The sequence below is a fragment of the Pediculus humanus genome, genomic scaffold (assembly GCF_000006295.1).
Source record: "Pediculus humanus corporis 1103172107764 genomic scaffold, whole genome shotgun sequence".
NCBI lineage: Eukaryota > Metazoa > Arthropoda > Insecta > Psocodea > Pediculidae > Pediculus > Pediculus humanus.
In genome coordinates this window covers 62881-78927 of record NW_002987362.1, presented here as the reverse complement: position 1 = coordinate 78927, position 16047 = coordinate 62881, and the positions used below count along the sequence as shown (strand labels likewise).

Sequence of the window (16047 nt, the reverse complement as noted above, 5' to 3'; positions counted from 1 at the left end):
TTATTTTATTTATTTATTTAATTCCCTTTCCGCCATTTTTGTTTTTTTTTTTTTAATCATACGTAAAACGATTTCGTTTAAACAAAAAAAAAAAAAAATGGATTTGTCGGGTAAGCAGACAATTTAAACACGATAATAAAAAAAAAACGTAATCGAATGAAATTATTTAAGATTTATTATTACTTTCCGTCATTTTTAATAATAAAAAAAAATCGATTAAAATCAAAGTTAAATAAATAATAAAAAAAGCAGGAAGGCAACCTTCGAAAAAAAAATAATAATAATAAAAAACGAATTATTTAAATAAAAAAATAATAAAATAAAAATTACCGTAAGTTATAAATATTTTTTATAAAAACAAATCATCGAGATAAAAGATTAATATTAATAATAATAATAATAGATAATAATTGTAATAAATAAATCGTTTAAATTGTTTTTAGTTGAATGTAATAATAATTTGTTACTGAAAAGTGGTGGTAAGTAATAAGTAATATATTCGAATGAGAATTTGTATTTAAACTGGTGCTTTAGGCAGGAAACCATATTAAAAATAATTTACGACTATAAACAATATTTTTGCCGGAATTTAACCTTTTTTCTCCGCCCCCCTTCCCCGTCACCCCCTCACTCTCTCACTCACTCACTCACTCACCACCCCCTCTTCCTCTCCCATAGTATAAATTAAAACGTTTTCATACTACTGAATTATGACCGATATTTATTAAAAAACTTTTTTTTTATTATTATTTATTTATTTATTTTATAAACAATATAAATTATTTAAAAAAATTTTTTTTTTTTATTTTTGCGATAAAACAAAAGGACGAACATTCATAATGATAATAATAATGATTCGGATTCCTAAAATTTTATTCAAAAATTTAAGATTTATGTGTTTAAAAAAGTGCGTACGCGTAAAAAAATAATAATTTTAAATCCATTTCGTTTTCGAGAAGTTTCTTCAGAAAAAAAAAAAAATTTGTTTCCCTCGCGAAAATTCTAGAAATTTTACAAAGAAGCAGAAAATATAATTTTATAAATATGGCGCGTATTTATTCTTCCGTAAGAAAAAACTATTATTTTCATACTTGACGACGTAATTTTTTAATTTTTTATTCTTATTTTTTTTTTTTTTTTTTTTTTATAATTAATGAAAAGATTGTTGTTGTTGTTGTTGTCGTCGGTAACTTTTTATAAAATTTGTTATAAAATTTAATATTTAATTTTAATAAATATATATATATATATATAATATTAAAACGGAAATTTAACGGTTAATTTTCTTTACGACTTTGTGATTATGAATACATATTAATGCATTATTATAGTTTTACAACAAAAAAGTATTCACTAATCAAATGATAATATTTTTATCGTGGAACTAGAAAAAAAAAAAATGAAGAAACGTGAAAATGATTAACTATATGTATTTTTTTGTTAACCCAGGAGAAATGTATTTCGCGCTAACCTCCCCACCCGGTAGCAGGGTGAGTGTGGGACACAACCGAAGCTACTACCCAGTTAAAATTTCTGGAAGTACTCCTTTTCCTGGAGGAAGGGGCGCTCGCGGGAGTTTTAACCTGCATTTCAGGCTCAACCCCTTCTTGAGCCAGAACCATCAGGTCCACACCCGAGGAACATCCCGGTACTTCCCCTTTTTACCCTCCGAGAGTCAGTCCCGAGTTGCCACTATCGTTCCTGTCTCTTCCGCAGAGTCTGCGAATTTCCGGAAAGAGAGAGATGATCGTTCATCTGCCTTCCTTTAACGTCGCAGCTCTGCATTTTCCCTATCTTGGATCAAGTACCCAATTTCACCCCCTCGAACAAGGGTCAGCGCATCCCCAATGCCTCAAAAGGGTGCCAGCTAGGTCACTTATCCCCTTATTTAGGCTCTGTTCTTGTTAAACGAGCAGAAATTGAATTTCCATTCCCAGGATTTGAACCCACGACTTTTGAGCCGATTTTTTTCCTATTTGCACTCAACCTGGCCCCTCCCCCAAGACATCCTATTTGAAAATTTATCCCAGAATCTCCTCCCCCTAAAAAATCCTCTATACCTAGTAGTTGGATTACGGGAGTACACCAGTACTCCCAGCATAAAAATAAAATCTTGTTTAACTGTTTTTGTAAAAGACAAAATTAAAAATAATAAAAATTTTATTATTATTATTATTATTATTACTATTATTATTATTATTATTATTATTATTATTATTATTATTATTATTATCTCATTAAAAATATGAAATTAAATTTTTTTTATGCCGCCCAAGATAATATAATAAAAAAAAATAAAAAACCCACCCTCGATTATCACACACACAAACAGTAATAACAATAATAATAATAGTCGTAGTTTACAGTTTTACCAACTTAAAATTTAAAATGATGACATCATTTATATAACGTTATATTATCACGGACGTTATTAACAAAATTATTATTATTATTATTATTTTTATAACTTCTGCTTTAGAAAATTTTTCTCTTTTTTTTTTTCCTTTCGCACCCTCCTTTAATAATTTTTAATCAGTGATTTTATTTTTTTCCCCCCGTAAAAAAAAAAAAAACCGGATATCGTTTAATTTTAAAATATCGGATTCGGAAAATTTTTTTCTTTCCCTCTCCCCCCTTCCCCCTCTCTCTCTTTCCTAATCATTATTATCATCATTTAAAATTCCAAAAAAATAATTTAACATGTAATTAATTTTGTACAAAAATAAAATTTTCAACGATAAATTAGGAAAAAAAAAAAAAATCAATTGAAAATTTATACGATTTAAAAAATTTTCCGAGGGAGAAGGGGGAAGGGAGGGGGTGGAAAAACAACGCGACGGAAAATTCCATTTTTTTTTTTTGTCTCGCTCATTTCAAACAAAAAAAAATTTTATATATCCGCGAACAGGCCGCCATAACCGTCGGTATAAAATCTTTAAAAAAAAATTTAATCACGAAATTTTCTTTATTTTTCTTTTCTGCCGGATATTATAAGTGTTAAATAAATACATAAAAGGTTGAAGGTATGTATAAAACAGTGCCGTAACTAGCTTTTAAAATAAATAAATAAATAAAACGTGAGTAATAAGAACATTTTCTTCAATCTTGTGAAAAAAATTTATTATTATTACGATACCAAACGTTTTTCTTTTTTTTCCCCCCACCCCCAAAACTTTTCCGACTTTAACACGTATAATTTTTTACGTAATAAAATATAGTAATAAAAAAGTAATAATAATGATTCGTACAATAAAAAAATTACCGCGTAAGAGTAATTAAAAATAATAATAATAAATGACTTTAACTTTAAAAAAAAAAATGTTTTTTTCGACTTCGTCGTGGTTGTTGTCGTTTGTCTGTTTGTCTGTTTGTTTGTTTATTTAATTTAAAAGCGTAAATAATTTTTTTTTAAAGCAAAATATTTAAAAACGTTTTTCTTTTACCCAATTTAAAAAAAAAAACTAATTAACAATTTTTTTTTAAAAAAGGTTAAAACAAAATAATTACCGTAATTTTTTTTCTTTCTTTTTTCTTTTTTTTTTTTGGGGGAAAAACGATAATTTTTTTAATTAGCATCTGCCACAAAAGTTTTCCTTTATTTTCCTTTTTTTATTAAAGAAGTATTTCATTCTTTCTTTTTCTTTTTTTTTTTTTTTTAAAAAAATTTAATTTAATAATAATATAGACCTCCTCTCTTAAAAACTTTTTTTTTAAAAATTTTTTTAATTTCACATGCGACCGATAAAAAAAATTCAAACTTTTTAATTTTAAAAAAAAGTTTTTATGAAAAAAAAAAAAAATGGCGGAAAAAATTTTATTATTTTTTTTTTTTTTAACTTAATTTATTCTAGTTAAAACGAGCGGAAAAAAATCGATCGATCGATCGAAAGATGATTTAAATGTATCGATTATTGTTAAAAATTTGTTGCAAAAAAAAAAAAACCGATTTCGAATTAATTATTGTTTATTCATCATCATTATCATTATTATTATTATTAAAAATGGCGGAATGAATCATTTATTTATAAGTAACCCATTTAAATTTATTAAAACTATTGACTCACACACAAAATCATTTCGAGAATTAAAAAAAAAAAAAAAAAAAAAAAATTTAATTGACCCACTCACATGATCGCGATCACGATCATAAATTTAAAGATTTTGTAAAAGAGAAAAAAAAAAAATGGAAAAAATTACGAATCAATTAATAATAAATATTGCCTACAGCAAAAATGTTGTCGACCGCAAATAAAAAAAAAATACAAGATAGATATTGCGAAGTAAAAATTTTTTTAGTTTTTTTTTTTATAAATTCTCACTGGAAACAAACAAACAAACGAACCAAAAAAAAAAAAAGAAAAACTCGTTAAATTGTTTTTTACAACATAACTGATAAAGCTACAAATGACTATGACGATAAAGATGATAGTGATGATGATGGCAATGGTGATGGTGATGGTGACGGTGGTAATGATGATGTGATGGCAATGGTGATGATGACGGTGATGGTAATAGTGATAATGGTAGTGATAGTAAATGGTAATGGTAATGATTTTGGTTATGTTGATGTTGATGATGATGATGTTGATGGTGATGGTGGTGGTGGTGGTGGTGATGGTGATGATGGTGGTGGTGGTGATGATGGTGATGATGGTGGTGGTGGTGGTGATGGTGATGATGGTGGTGGTGGTGGTGATGGTGGTGGTGGTGATGGTGATAGTGATAGTGATAGTGATAGTGTTAGTAATGGTGTTGATTTTGGTGATAATGATTATGATGATGATAGTGATAGTTTTGGTGATGGTGATGGTGATGGTAATGATGATGATGAACATGATGATGATAGTGGCAGTGATGATAATGGTGATGATTTTGGCGATGATGATGATGTTGCTGACGGTGATGATGATCGTGACTGTGGTAATGGTGATGTTAGTGATAATGTTGGTAATGGTGTAGAAAGTACTGATGATGGTAGTGAAAGTGATAGTGATGGTGGTGATAATAATAATAATAATAAAAACACAGAAAATTTCGAATTTGGAATATCACGCATTTAAGAAAACATTTCGGTAGTTTTTAAAAAAAAAAAATCTGTAGTATGGGAGGGGAAAGCGCGGTTTCTTATTTCAGAATAACTGTCATTCTTCATCTTACTTAGTACTAAAAAAAAAAAAAAGAAAAAAGAAAAAAAGAAATTATGAATTTTCTGCTTTTTCTTTCTCTAATCCTCTTACTTGAAAAACTAATTTTCTTTACTTCCTCTCACTATAACTCTCTCCCTCACCCCCTCTCTCTCTTTCTCTCTCTTTTTCTCTTTCCCTTCCAGCATCATTTTCAACCGATTCCGCAACGGATATTTTATATCCATTCAGAAAAAAAATAAAAATAAAAATAAAAAAATAAAATAAAATAAAAAACTTTGAATCTTTTTTATTTTATTTTAGCTTTTAACGTTAAATAATAGTAATAATAATAATAATAATAATAATAATAATAATAATAATAATAATAATAATAATAATAATAATAATAATAATAATAATAATAATAATAAAAACGAATACGGTTTGGTTTCGGTGAAATTTTTTTTTTTTTTCGTTTTTCATTTCATTTCATTTTGTTTTATTTTTTAAATTTATTTTCATTTATGTGTGACATTAATTAATTTCCGACGTGTCATTAGAATTTTATTAAACCTTGGAGTGAAATAACAACAATAGTAATTTTTTTAAATATCATTTTTACTACTATTATTATTATTATTTAAATTAATCACATGATAAAATCTCTATTTTTGTTTTTTTTTAAATAATTAAAACTTTATGGGAGGAGGAAAATGGGGGGAAATGGGGGCGGACGCGGACGGCAAATTTTTCATTTTTTTTTTTTTCGAATTCTCCTCCCCTTTGGAATAATAAATAAATAAATTAACACCTGCTTTTTACATAATTGACTCCGGGAAAATTATTAAACAAAAAAAATGAAGTGTTTTATTTATTCGAATAGGAGGGTAAAAAAATTTAAAAAAAAAAAAAAATTACCCCCGGGAAAATTTTAAAATTTAAAAAATTTCGAGGGGAGCAAATAATAATAATAATAATAATAACTCGTTTTATTTTTCTTATCACAGAAAAAACCACTCGCAGCTTGTTTTTTTTTTTTTTCACCTCCCCATTTTCCCTTCCTGTTTTTTTCCCCTTGGTATTATCCTTATCATTATTTTTTTTTTTTTTAACTCCGTACTTTATAATAGTGTTAGAAAAAAACAAAAAACTCGAAAAACCGGAAGTAAAAAAAAAAACAAAAACGAAACGATGATAACTTTATTTAAAAAAAAAAAAAAACTTTCTGAACGCACACCCATCGCAAAACGGCAGATTTTTTTTTATTTTTAAAAACGCGAGGGAGAGGGAGGCCATAATGTTTATTCAAAAATTAATTTTCCTTTTTTTTTTTTCTCAGGCTGAGGGGAGTCGGGGGAGGGGGATGAAAAATAAGTGGGACGTGAAAGAAATAGCTTGAGGGGAAAAATAAAAAAGAAGGAGAGTCGTTTGATTCTCTGCCAGTTGATCCTATTTTATTTTAACCCAAAAATTTGAATCCCTTAACGTAAATTTATTCCGTTTAATTTTAACTTATAAAAACAAATATAAATAATCCCAAACGAAAATAATAATAATAATAATGATAATGATAATGATAATAATAATGATATTTTTCCTTACTCAACCCTTTGTTTTAATTTTCACCACACGCTCACACATACGCATAATCAAAACCAAAAAGTAATAAAAATTTATCCGTCGATTGTTTAAATTCGTTAACGATCGCGCCCCTCCCCCCCCAAAAAAAAAAAGAAAAAAAAATTTTTTTTTTAACAAACGTTTCATTACGGCTTGTATCGGTCGACCGCAAACAACGACAAAAAACAACGACGATGATAATAAATACATTTTTTTTTTTTACTATTATTACCATCATTATTATCATCATCATCATTAACACGAGTGTAATTAATTTCCGTAATCGTTTTTAATTTTCCCCCTTTCCCCCAAATATCGGCCATTTTATTATTTTAGGTTAAAAAAAAATAAAATTACTCGCTCACCTGTTTTTTTACAACAAAAAAAAAAAAAAAAAAAACGCAAAATTATATTTAAAAAAAAATTTACAACAACGAAACACCAGTTAATGAGTCAACAACAACATTAACTTACTAAACCGAGAAAGAAACAACAACAACAACCAAAACAACCAAAGCAACATTAACGTCGAACTTAAAACTAACTTCAACCTTGACAAACAAACTCCGTTTTTTTTTTTAATACTCCGCCTCCGTTTTTTTGCACCCGATGGCCATTTTTTTTTTTTCGTTTCTGGTAAAAAGAAATTCAGAATCCCTTTTTCATTATATATTCTTTAATGGTAAAATAACAACTACAAACATAAATAGAAAAAAAAAAAGAAAACAAACTAAAATATATCTTTTGTCATTTTCTCTCTTTGTTATTGTTGTTGTTGTTGTTGTTGTTGTGAATTTACAAAGAAATTAACGAGTTTAATGCGACGCAAAATCTTATTAAATGAACTCCATCAAAAAAGAAAAAAGGGAGAGAGAGAGAGAGAAGATCCAGAAAATTTCTAGATGAACTAACTTTTCGATAGTAGGTATGACGACGACGACAATGACGTCATCATCGTCGTCTAATCTCTTCACAGAAATTTACTTTTTCTAAATATATATAAATATATCGAAACTCGAAAATTATCTTTGTATATTTTGTTTTTTATCTTTCATCTTTTTTATTCATAATAGATATTTTGTCTATCGAAAAGAAATTCAATTTTTCGATTTTTCAATCATTCATTCATTCATTCATTCACTCATTCCCTTCATTGTTAAAAATAAAATTTCATCGAACAAATAAAATCGATTTAAGAAAAAAAATTTAAATTGTTTAAGTTTGATTATTAGTATTATTTAAAAACGAATAAAAATTAAAATTTATTTTTATAGAAAATTCATTTTCGAATCGTAATTGACTAATTTAGTTTTTCCGCCATTTTCTCATCAAAATTTTCCTCAATTTTTCCAAAAAAATTCTTTTTTTTTTTTTTTTAACCTTTTTACTTCGATTTAAATGTTTACGTTAAAATTTCATTAAAAAAAAATCGAATCGATTGTTATCCTTTTTCTTTGTTCCCCCCAGCTCCCCCCCCCGGTTTTTCATTCTTTTTTACACCACGTTCCCGTTTATTATTATTATTAATATTAATATTATAATATTACTTTAATAAAAATTATTAGAGCAAAATATTAAGTATATTAATTTAATGGCGGATGTCGTAAACTTAATGATCCTTCTTGGTATTAAAAAAAAAATTTCATTGTGTACTTTTTTTTTTTTTTTTTTTTTTTAAATATAAAAATTAATTTCTTTCAAAAGCAGAAGATAAATTGATAATAATAATAATAATAATAATAAATAGTATAAAGCTTGAAGTTATATTCGTGATTAATTTTTTTTTTTTCTTTTTTTTTTTTGTCGCATTTAAATAAATTTTTAAACAAAAATGAAAATTTATTATCATTATTATTATCATTATTATCATTCATTAAATTAACGACAAATCCCGCCGCTAAATTTACTTACTTGCTTATTTATTTATTTATTTTTTATTATTAAATTTTTTTTTTTATCCCCGGATAATAACTTCCGGTTTTTTTTTTTATTATTTATTTTCTTAACGTCGTCGCTCCTTGGAAAATTTTTTATCTTTCTTTTTTTTAATTTTAAAATAACAGATGACGTCATGAAAACGAATTGAAACGATCGTTTTGAAATTTAAATAAAAATTTATATTATTCTAGAATGTTCGAAATCGTTCCCCTTTCCGAAATGTAAAACAAAAATTATTCGATTAACTTTCACGCCATTAAAAATTAAAAATTTTTATTTAAAAAAAAAAAAAAAAAAAAATCAAAAATTTATTTACTATTATTATTATTATTATTATTACTTTACAACAGCAAAATCACGAACGCGTCATCAAATTACAGCAAAAAACAAAAAACAAAACAAATTACCAAACGCGTGAAAAATGACATTTTGTTTAAAAAAAAAAAAAAACAGGGAAAACAAAAATTCTCCAGTGATTTTATTTTTCCATTTTCAACCCGACTTTAATCATTCGTTCCTGTATATCCCTTTCCACCCCCTCCCCTCCCGACTCTACCTCATTTTTTTTTTTCGAATTCCGTCAGGGATAATGAATTAAAAAAAAAAAAAAAAAAAATTTACTGTTTATAAATTCTCTCTTTCTCATCGTAAAATTAAAATTAAAAATAAAAAAAATTGAATTTTTAATTCGTTTTACCGTGAATGACGTCATCATAATAAAAAATTTAAAAAAAATGTTAATAAAATAAATAAATAAATAAATATATATATATAGTCCGTTGAGATTTCGAAAAATTTTATTAAAATTTATTACTCACCAATGGAAAGATGGAAAATCCGCCACGACGAACGAATGAACAACAACCAGGCATTTTCCAGGCATCGATTTTCGAATATTTATTATTATTATTATTATTACAATCGATCCATTTCAAACGTTCTTACGATTTCCTTTTTTTAACACTTTCTAAAAAGATATAGATAAAGGGTTTTAGTATGTTACTCTTCGTAAACAATAAACATGCGCAGTTTTCCAACGGAACATCCGGTTTGCACTTATTTCAAATTTTCTAATTAAACCGGAAAAAGAAGTAAATTCGACTAAAGATTTTACAAAAAAACTTCAACTAATGTTTTCAAATAAATTTCTTAATTTCTTATGTATAAAAGAAAGTTTTAGTAAAACTTACCAAAAACAAAAAAAAGGTTCGGTCGAAAGGCATAGCTCAGAGTGAAAAACCGAACAAAGAAAAGACATTTTGTAGATTATTCTTTATTAATCATCGTGAGCACCAGATGTACGAACGAGTTTCATTTTTATATAAGTTTTATTTTTCCATGAGATTTCCTCCAGAGAACATTCCAAGACTCATTGCATTGTAGGAAAAATAATAATAATGTTTCAATCAATCGGTGAATGAATCGCATAGAACTGAAAAAAAAAAATTATAACAATTTCCGGCGAATTATTTAACTTTCGTGGGAGACGAGAAGAAAAAAAAAAAGGAAAGTTCTGGAAAAAAATGAACGAATCGAATAATATTGATGATTTAAAAAAAAAAAAAATTAATTCGTCAATTAAACACGAATAAAAAAAAAAATTTAATAAATCATTAAACTTATTTAATAAATTTTAATTTAATTAATTAATTAATAAATTAAAATTTTTTTTTCCTTTCTCTCTCCAAATTTTCCGCTTTCACTTAAAGGAAATGAAAATAATAATAATAATAATAAAAACTTTAAAAAACTTTTAATTGTAAAGAAGAAAAAGAAAAAGAAAAAGAAGAAAAAAAATAATAATAATGATAATAATATTTTTATTTTTATTTTTCCGCTTACGTTAAAAAAAAAACAAAAAAACAAAAAAAAAAACAAAATTAAAAATCATAAAAAAAAAGGAAGAAGAAGAAGAAAAAGGAAAAAAAAGAGGAAAATAATAAAAAAAATAGAAAAATAAAAAAAACTAAAATTATTCCACAATGTTTCCTGAAACTGGAATTATTTCCAGTAGAAAAGAAAAAAAGAAAAAAAAAGAAAAACTTTTTTTTTTCTTTTCTTTCGGTTTATGCCAGGCATTAATTTAAAGTTAAAAAACTTTAAAAATAAGTTTTTGCTGGACAAGTTTTGTTCCGTCACTCAATTTAAAACCGCAAAATTTTATTATTAATTAAGTGCCTCTTCATAATCATCATCATCATCATCATCATCATCATCATCATCATCATCATCATCATCATCATCATCATCATCATCCTTCCTTCCTTCCTTCTTTCATTCATTTCTTCCCTCTTTCCTCTTTTTTTTTTTTTATTTTTAAAGAACATTTATTTTTTACACATTTTAATTACATTCATAACAAAACAAAAAATTTTTTTTTTTTAAATAAAAAATCTTTTATATAATATTAATTATTATTATTATCATCTCTCACTCTCTCACTCTCTCTTTCTCTCTCTGGAGGCACGACACGATAAATATAATTTCGTACTTACGTACACATAATAATATTTTGTCCGACTGCATTTTCCAAATCTCTAATCAATCCCTCCTGTCGTTCGATACGACACCTTAATCGTTTGTTTTATATCCGCCGGAAGAGAAACAACAACAACAACCCCAACAAAAACATTCCACTCGGTTTTTCATTTCCAAAAAAATAAACAAAGTTTTAACCTAAAATTAAAATTTTAACTTAAAACCGAGTTAGAGGAAAAAAAAAAAAAAAAAAATTCATCGAAACAAAGGAAAAAAAAAATCAAAGGAATTAATAATAATAATAATAATAAAATAACGTAAAAAAAAAGGAATAAAATTTTTATCGTGATAAAAAAAAAAAAATTTTGTAATGAGGAAAGATTAAATTAAAAAAAGGAAATTTTATACCTATAAAAAATAAATTAACGAGCCTTTTTCGTACCTTTTTTTTTTTTTTTTTTTTAAATAAAAGGAAATAATGAGTGAGTGTGTGGGTGTGCGTGTGCGTGTAAGTCATTCTTATTAAAAATTAGAAAGCTTTTATGAAATATTCAAACATTTTCGCACAAAACAACAACGGGGGGAAAAAAAAAATTAATTTCGGTTGTTTTTCTATTTAACTTTCTTTTCCCTTAAAAAAAAAAAAAAAGTTTTCCGATTCGAAAACGGAAACGGAAGGAAAATAGGGAAAGACTACTAATAAAGTTAATTATTATATTTTTTTTTTAAGTTACTACGAGAATGTTGTAGTTAATAAACGTCATTTGCGACATAATTTAATTAGGCTTCTTTTTTTTTTTTTTTTTTAAGGAATATAATTTCACACTATCATTCTTTTAAAACTGGAGAGGAAAATAATATGGATGATAACAGTCGGAAAATTCGAATGAGATTTTAAAAAATAAAAAATTTTATACGAACGTTTAAATTATTTCCGGTAAAATCTTTTGAATTCGTTTTTTTTTCTTGTCGCTTGTTTGCATTCAACAAATTTCCGCCATTTTGTTTTTTTTTCTCTTCTTATTATTTTTCGATTCGAATAATTTTCCCACGTGATTCAGGTACATTATTTGAGTTTTTAAAAATTTTCTTCTATCGTATATTTATATTTCTTAACTAAAACATTTATAAAAACATTTTAATTCTTTTTTCGTTGTTACTTTTATACATTTTTTGGCGTTTTAAATATTTAAAAAAATTCCATAAAAAAAAAAAGAAAAAGAAAAGCTTTTAAAGTTACGACGAGTTTTCTTTAGTTTTTTTTTTTTTTTTTGTTTTTTCTTTCTTTTCGCATTATTATAATATAATAATCAAAAAACTACGAGACAAAAGAATAGAAAATGCAATTGGAAAGTCAAACCCTAAAAGCAAAAAAAAAAAAAAAATAAAAGGAAAAAGTTTAAACAAAAAAAATTCAAAAGATAAAAAATTGAAATCAGTTTTTTCCATTTTTTCCATTTTTACAAAAAAAAAAAAAAAACATCAAAGGAAAAATGGAAATATAGACTTAAAAAAAAAAAAAAAAAATGTTTCACTCTCTATTAAATTGTATAAAATGTTTTTGAAAGAAAATATTTTATTATGAATTTACCAAAAAAAAAAAAAAAAAATTCTTATGGTAAAAACTTTTTTTTTTTTTAAATCACGACGCATCATCATTATCATTATTTTTTTTCCATATAATTATTATTATTATTACGAAATAGTTGGCGATGATCTTCCCGTGATTTATGTTAACAACATGTACATAAAAGCTAATTTAATTTAGCTCGAATTTATTTTTACACATAACGAGTAACATTAAACTCCCGGATTTCCTTTGACACACACTAAATCAATAATAATAATAATAATAACAACGACAACGACAATGATGATGATGACAATAAGGGTGTTAAAATTCGAATTTTATTTTTTTTTTTTAATGAATTAAACGCGCGAATTACAATTTTTTTAAATATATATAAAAATTCTAATCCCCGGGTCGAATTAAATCCACGGATTATTTTGAAATTAAAAAAAAAAAAATTCTTTTTACAGGTAAGAAATAACAAGATGAAGCAGAAGAAAAAGCAGAAGAAAAGAAAAAAAAATACACGAGGAAAAGTATTTTTGGGATTTTCATAAGAAAAGTAAATATAAAATATAAATCTGCTAAGGGTTATATAACGTTCCTACTTCTTCTATTTCTTTTTCCTTAAAATTCAAATTTATGAGAATAATAATAATAATAATAATAATATAAGTAAATGAAAAATAAAATTAAGCAATTAAATAAAGTTTTCCTTTTTTTTTCCTTTCTTTTTTTTCCCCCTTTTTTTTTTTTAAATAGAAAAAGGATATTTCATTTATTTACATCCTTTAAATTTAAAATGTCTACAATTAGAAAGAAAGAGAGAAAGAGAGAGAGAGAGAAAAAAAGAAAAATTTCAAAGGATTGTAAATTTTTTAATTCTAAACGCGAATTTAAAAACAAAAAAAAATTAAAAGAAAATTAAAATGTCCGACGGAAAATTAAATAAAAACGTCAGAAAAAATTATTATTTTTTTTTAACGAAACGAATTCTAATGACACGTCCATTAAGCCAAATCAATAATTTTTTTTTGGGACTTGTTGCTTTTTTGTTTAAAAAAAAAAAAAAAAAAAAAATTATTCCACGTGATAAAATGAACGTTTTTAACAATTTGATTAATCTTTTTTTTTTTTAATTTAAACAGGGAGACGCAGATAGAGAGAGAGAGAGAGAGAGAGAGAGAGAGAGAGAGAGATAGTCAATAGGTTTAAAATAATAAAAAAAACAAAAACCTTATATTGCAAAAACTCGACGAGGAATCAACATTATTGCACGACGATAACATTCGAATATGGTCCCATTCTGTTCCAATAATCAATGGCAGCAACTCTGTATTCACCTTTTACGTCCACCGTACCTGGACAAATTCAATTAAAAAAATTTGTAAGTAAATAAATAAATAAATAAATAATTTATTTTTTTTTTACAATATGGCGACCGATTTTACCGTTTTTAATCAATCCGTCAAAATGATACGATAAAAATATCGTATCCTCGCTATTGATTCTATTGAACGTTTTATTTTTATCATTCCTGAATTCTACGACGTACGTCAATATACACCTAAAAAAAAAATCCAATGTAGTCGTGACGTCATTTAATTTAATTCTATTTAAGAAAAATGATTTTTATTTTTCTTGACAACTACCTGTTATCGACCAATGTGTCTTTCCACAACAATAACAATTCCTTATCATAAATTTTAACGTATCTTAAATCCGTTACCCGTCCAGGTTCTTCGATACCTTCGTAACAAATATTTATGCAGAAAACGGAAGGTATGAGAACATTTTTAAATACGTATTTAAAATAAGTATTGTTCGGATTCAAATCGTGGAAAGCGACCCTTTCGAAACCCTAAAACAATTACGGTTTTTTTTTTTTTTTTCTTTTTCACTTTTTCAATCATTTAAATTTATCACTTCGATTCTCACCTCTACTTTTCTCATTCTACGTCTTAAATCGAACGTGGGAAAATCGGGACTTCCTCCTTCTTTCCATATTTTGTAAGGATTGGTCAAAGCGTTATCCATAATGTATCCCACGTATTTTCCCTTAGGTTTATACATTTTCAATGCTATTTTAATTCTCACATCTATGGATTTTGAATAATCGACAACGTAACTATCATTCGTCGCGCGATCGTTCGTTATGACTCCGATAAAAGTACTTTGAAATTTATTATTAATCATCATGTAAGACAAACTGGAAAAAAAAAAAAAAAAGACAATTTTCCGAACAAAACTTTTTTTTTTTTTAAAAAGAAAATCCCGATAAATTTTTTAAAATATTTTACGCTTTACCCTCTTTCGCTCGGTTCGTAATGAATGTCGATCAAATAATTTCCCAATAATGAAAGTAATGCCATGACACTATACGCTGGTTTTTTAAAAAATTGCACGTGCGAAGGAATCGTATTATTCATTTGAAATCTGAAAAAAAAAAAAACCATAAGTTCGCAACGTGATAAAAATAAAGGGGGGTAATAAATATCCATTTTCTTGTAAAAAGCTTTCACACTTACCGAGCTAATAAAGTTCGTTGAGTAAAATAATGAGGAGAAAAATTTATAAAAGCATTATCGTTGCTCAATATTTCAAAAGGTAAATTTCTTTTAACAATCATTTCTTTTACGTGTCCTATTATCACTTGTACTATCAACGCAGCATAACGTACGTCTCCTCTCCATTCAAAAGGTTTATACCATCCCGCCATGATATCCGCTTCGCTTGAAAATAAAACCACCGCAAAAAATTTTTTAAAAATAAATTATTAAACGCTTTTCGACGAATAAAAAAAAAAAAAAAAAAATAGGAAACCCACTTACTCGTTACCGAAAGAAAGTCCTTTTAAATTCTTATAATTTGATATTAAAGTATCGATTAATTCGATACCCTCATCTACGACTCGACTTCCGTAACCGTTTCCTTTTCTGTGAAATGTAATAACATCCAAGTTACAAGGATTCGAATTACAATAATCCAACAAACCCCAACAGAGGAAATGAACTTTTCTATTGTTTCGAAACAATCCACCCGGTCCCGCAATAATTCGCACGGCAGATTCAGATGAACGAAAATAATCTATGTAATTTTCCAATGTGAAATTATACGTATTATATTGTTTGACATCCGGTTCGTTTGTCAATTCGAACGTCCATTTTCTAACGTAGACAATTCCGTATTTTTCTATTAAGAGAAGGAAAGAGACAAAATAAATTCATTTACTTTTTAAACGACGATAACATTTTTTTTTTTTTTTGATAATTAAAAAAAATTTTTTACCGCTGTAACGAATTACGATTTGTTTTA

At 26.0% G+C, this 16047-nt stretch overlaps 1 protein-coding gene across 1 annotated transcript in view; it reads right to left on the bottom strand.

Moving 5' to 3' along the window:
• Positions 1-14001: 14001 nt before the first annotated feature.
• The window catches only part of Phum_PHUM353480 (uncharacterized protein), a gene marked incomplete at both ends in the record, with an annotated part of 2578 nt that continues 532 nt past the window's right edge, over positions 14002-16047 (bottom strand). Inside the window, 7 exons of the mRNA XM_002427873.1 lie at positions 14002-14093; positions 14184-14299; positions 14385-14593; positions 14671-14941; positions 15040-15168; positions 15261-15464; positions 15564-15899. Coding sequence (XP_002427918.1) covers positions 14002-14093; positions 14184-14299; positions 14385-14593; positions 14671-14941; positions 15040-15168; positions 15261-15464; positions 15564-15899 — 1357 coding nt within the window. The remainder of the gene's footprint in view (positions 14094-14183; positions 14300-14384; positions 14594-14670; positions 14942-15039; positions 15169-15260; positions 15465-15563; positions 15900-16047) is intronic.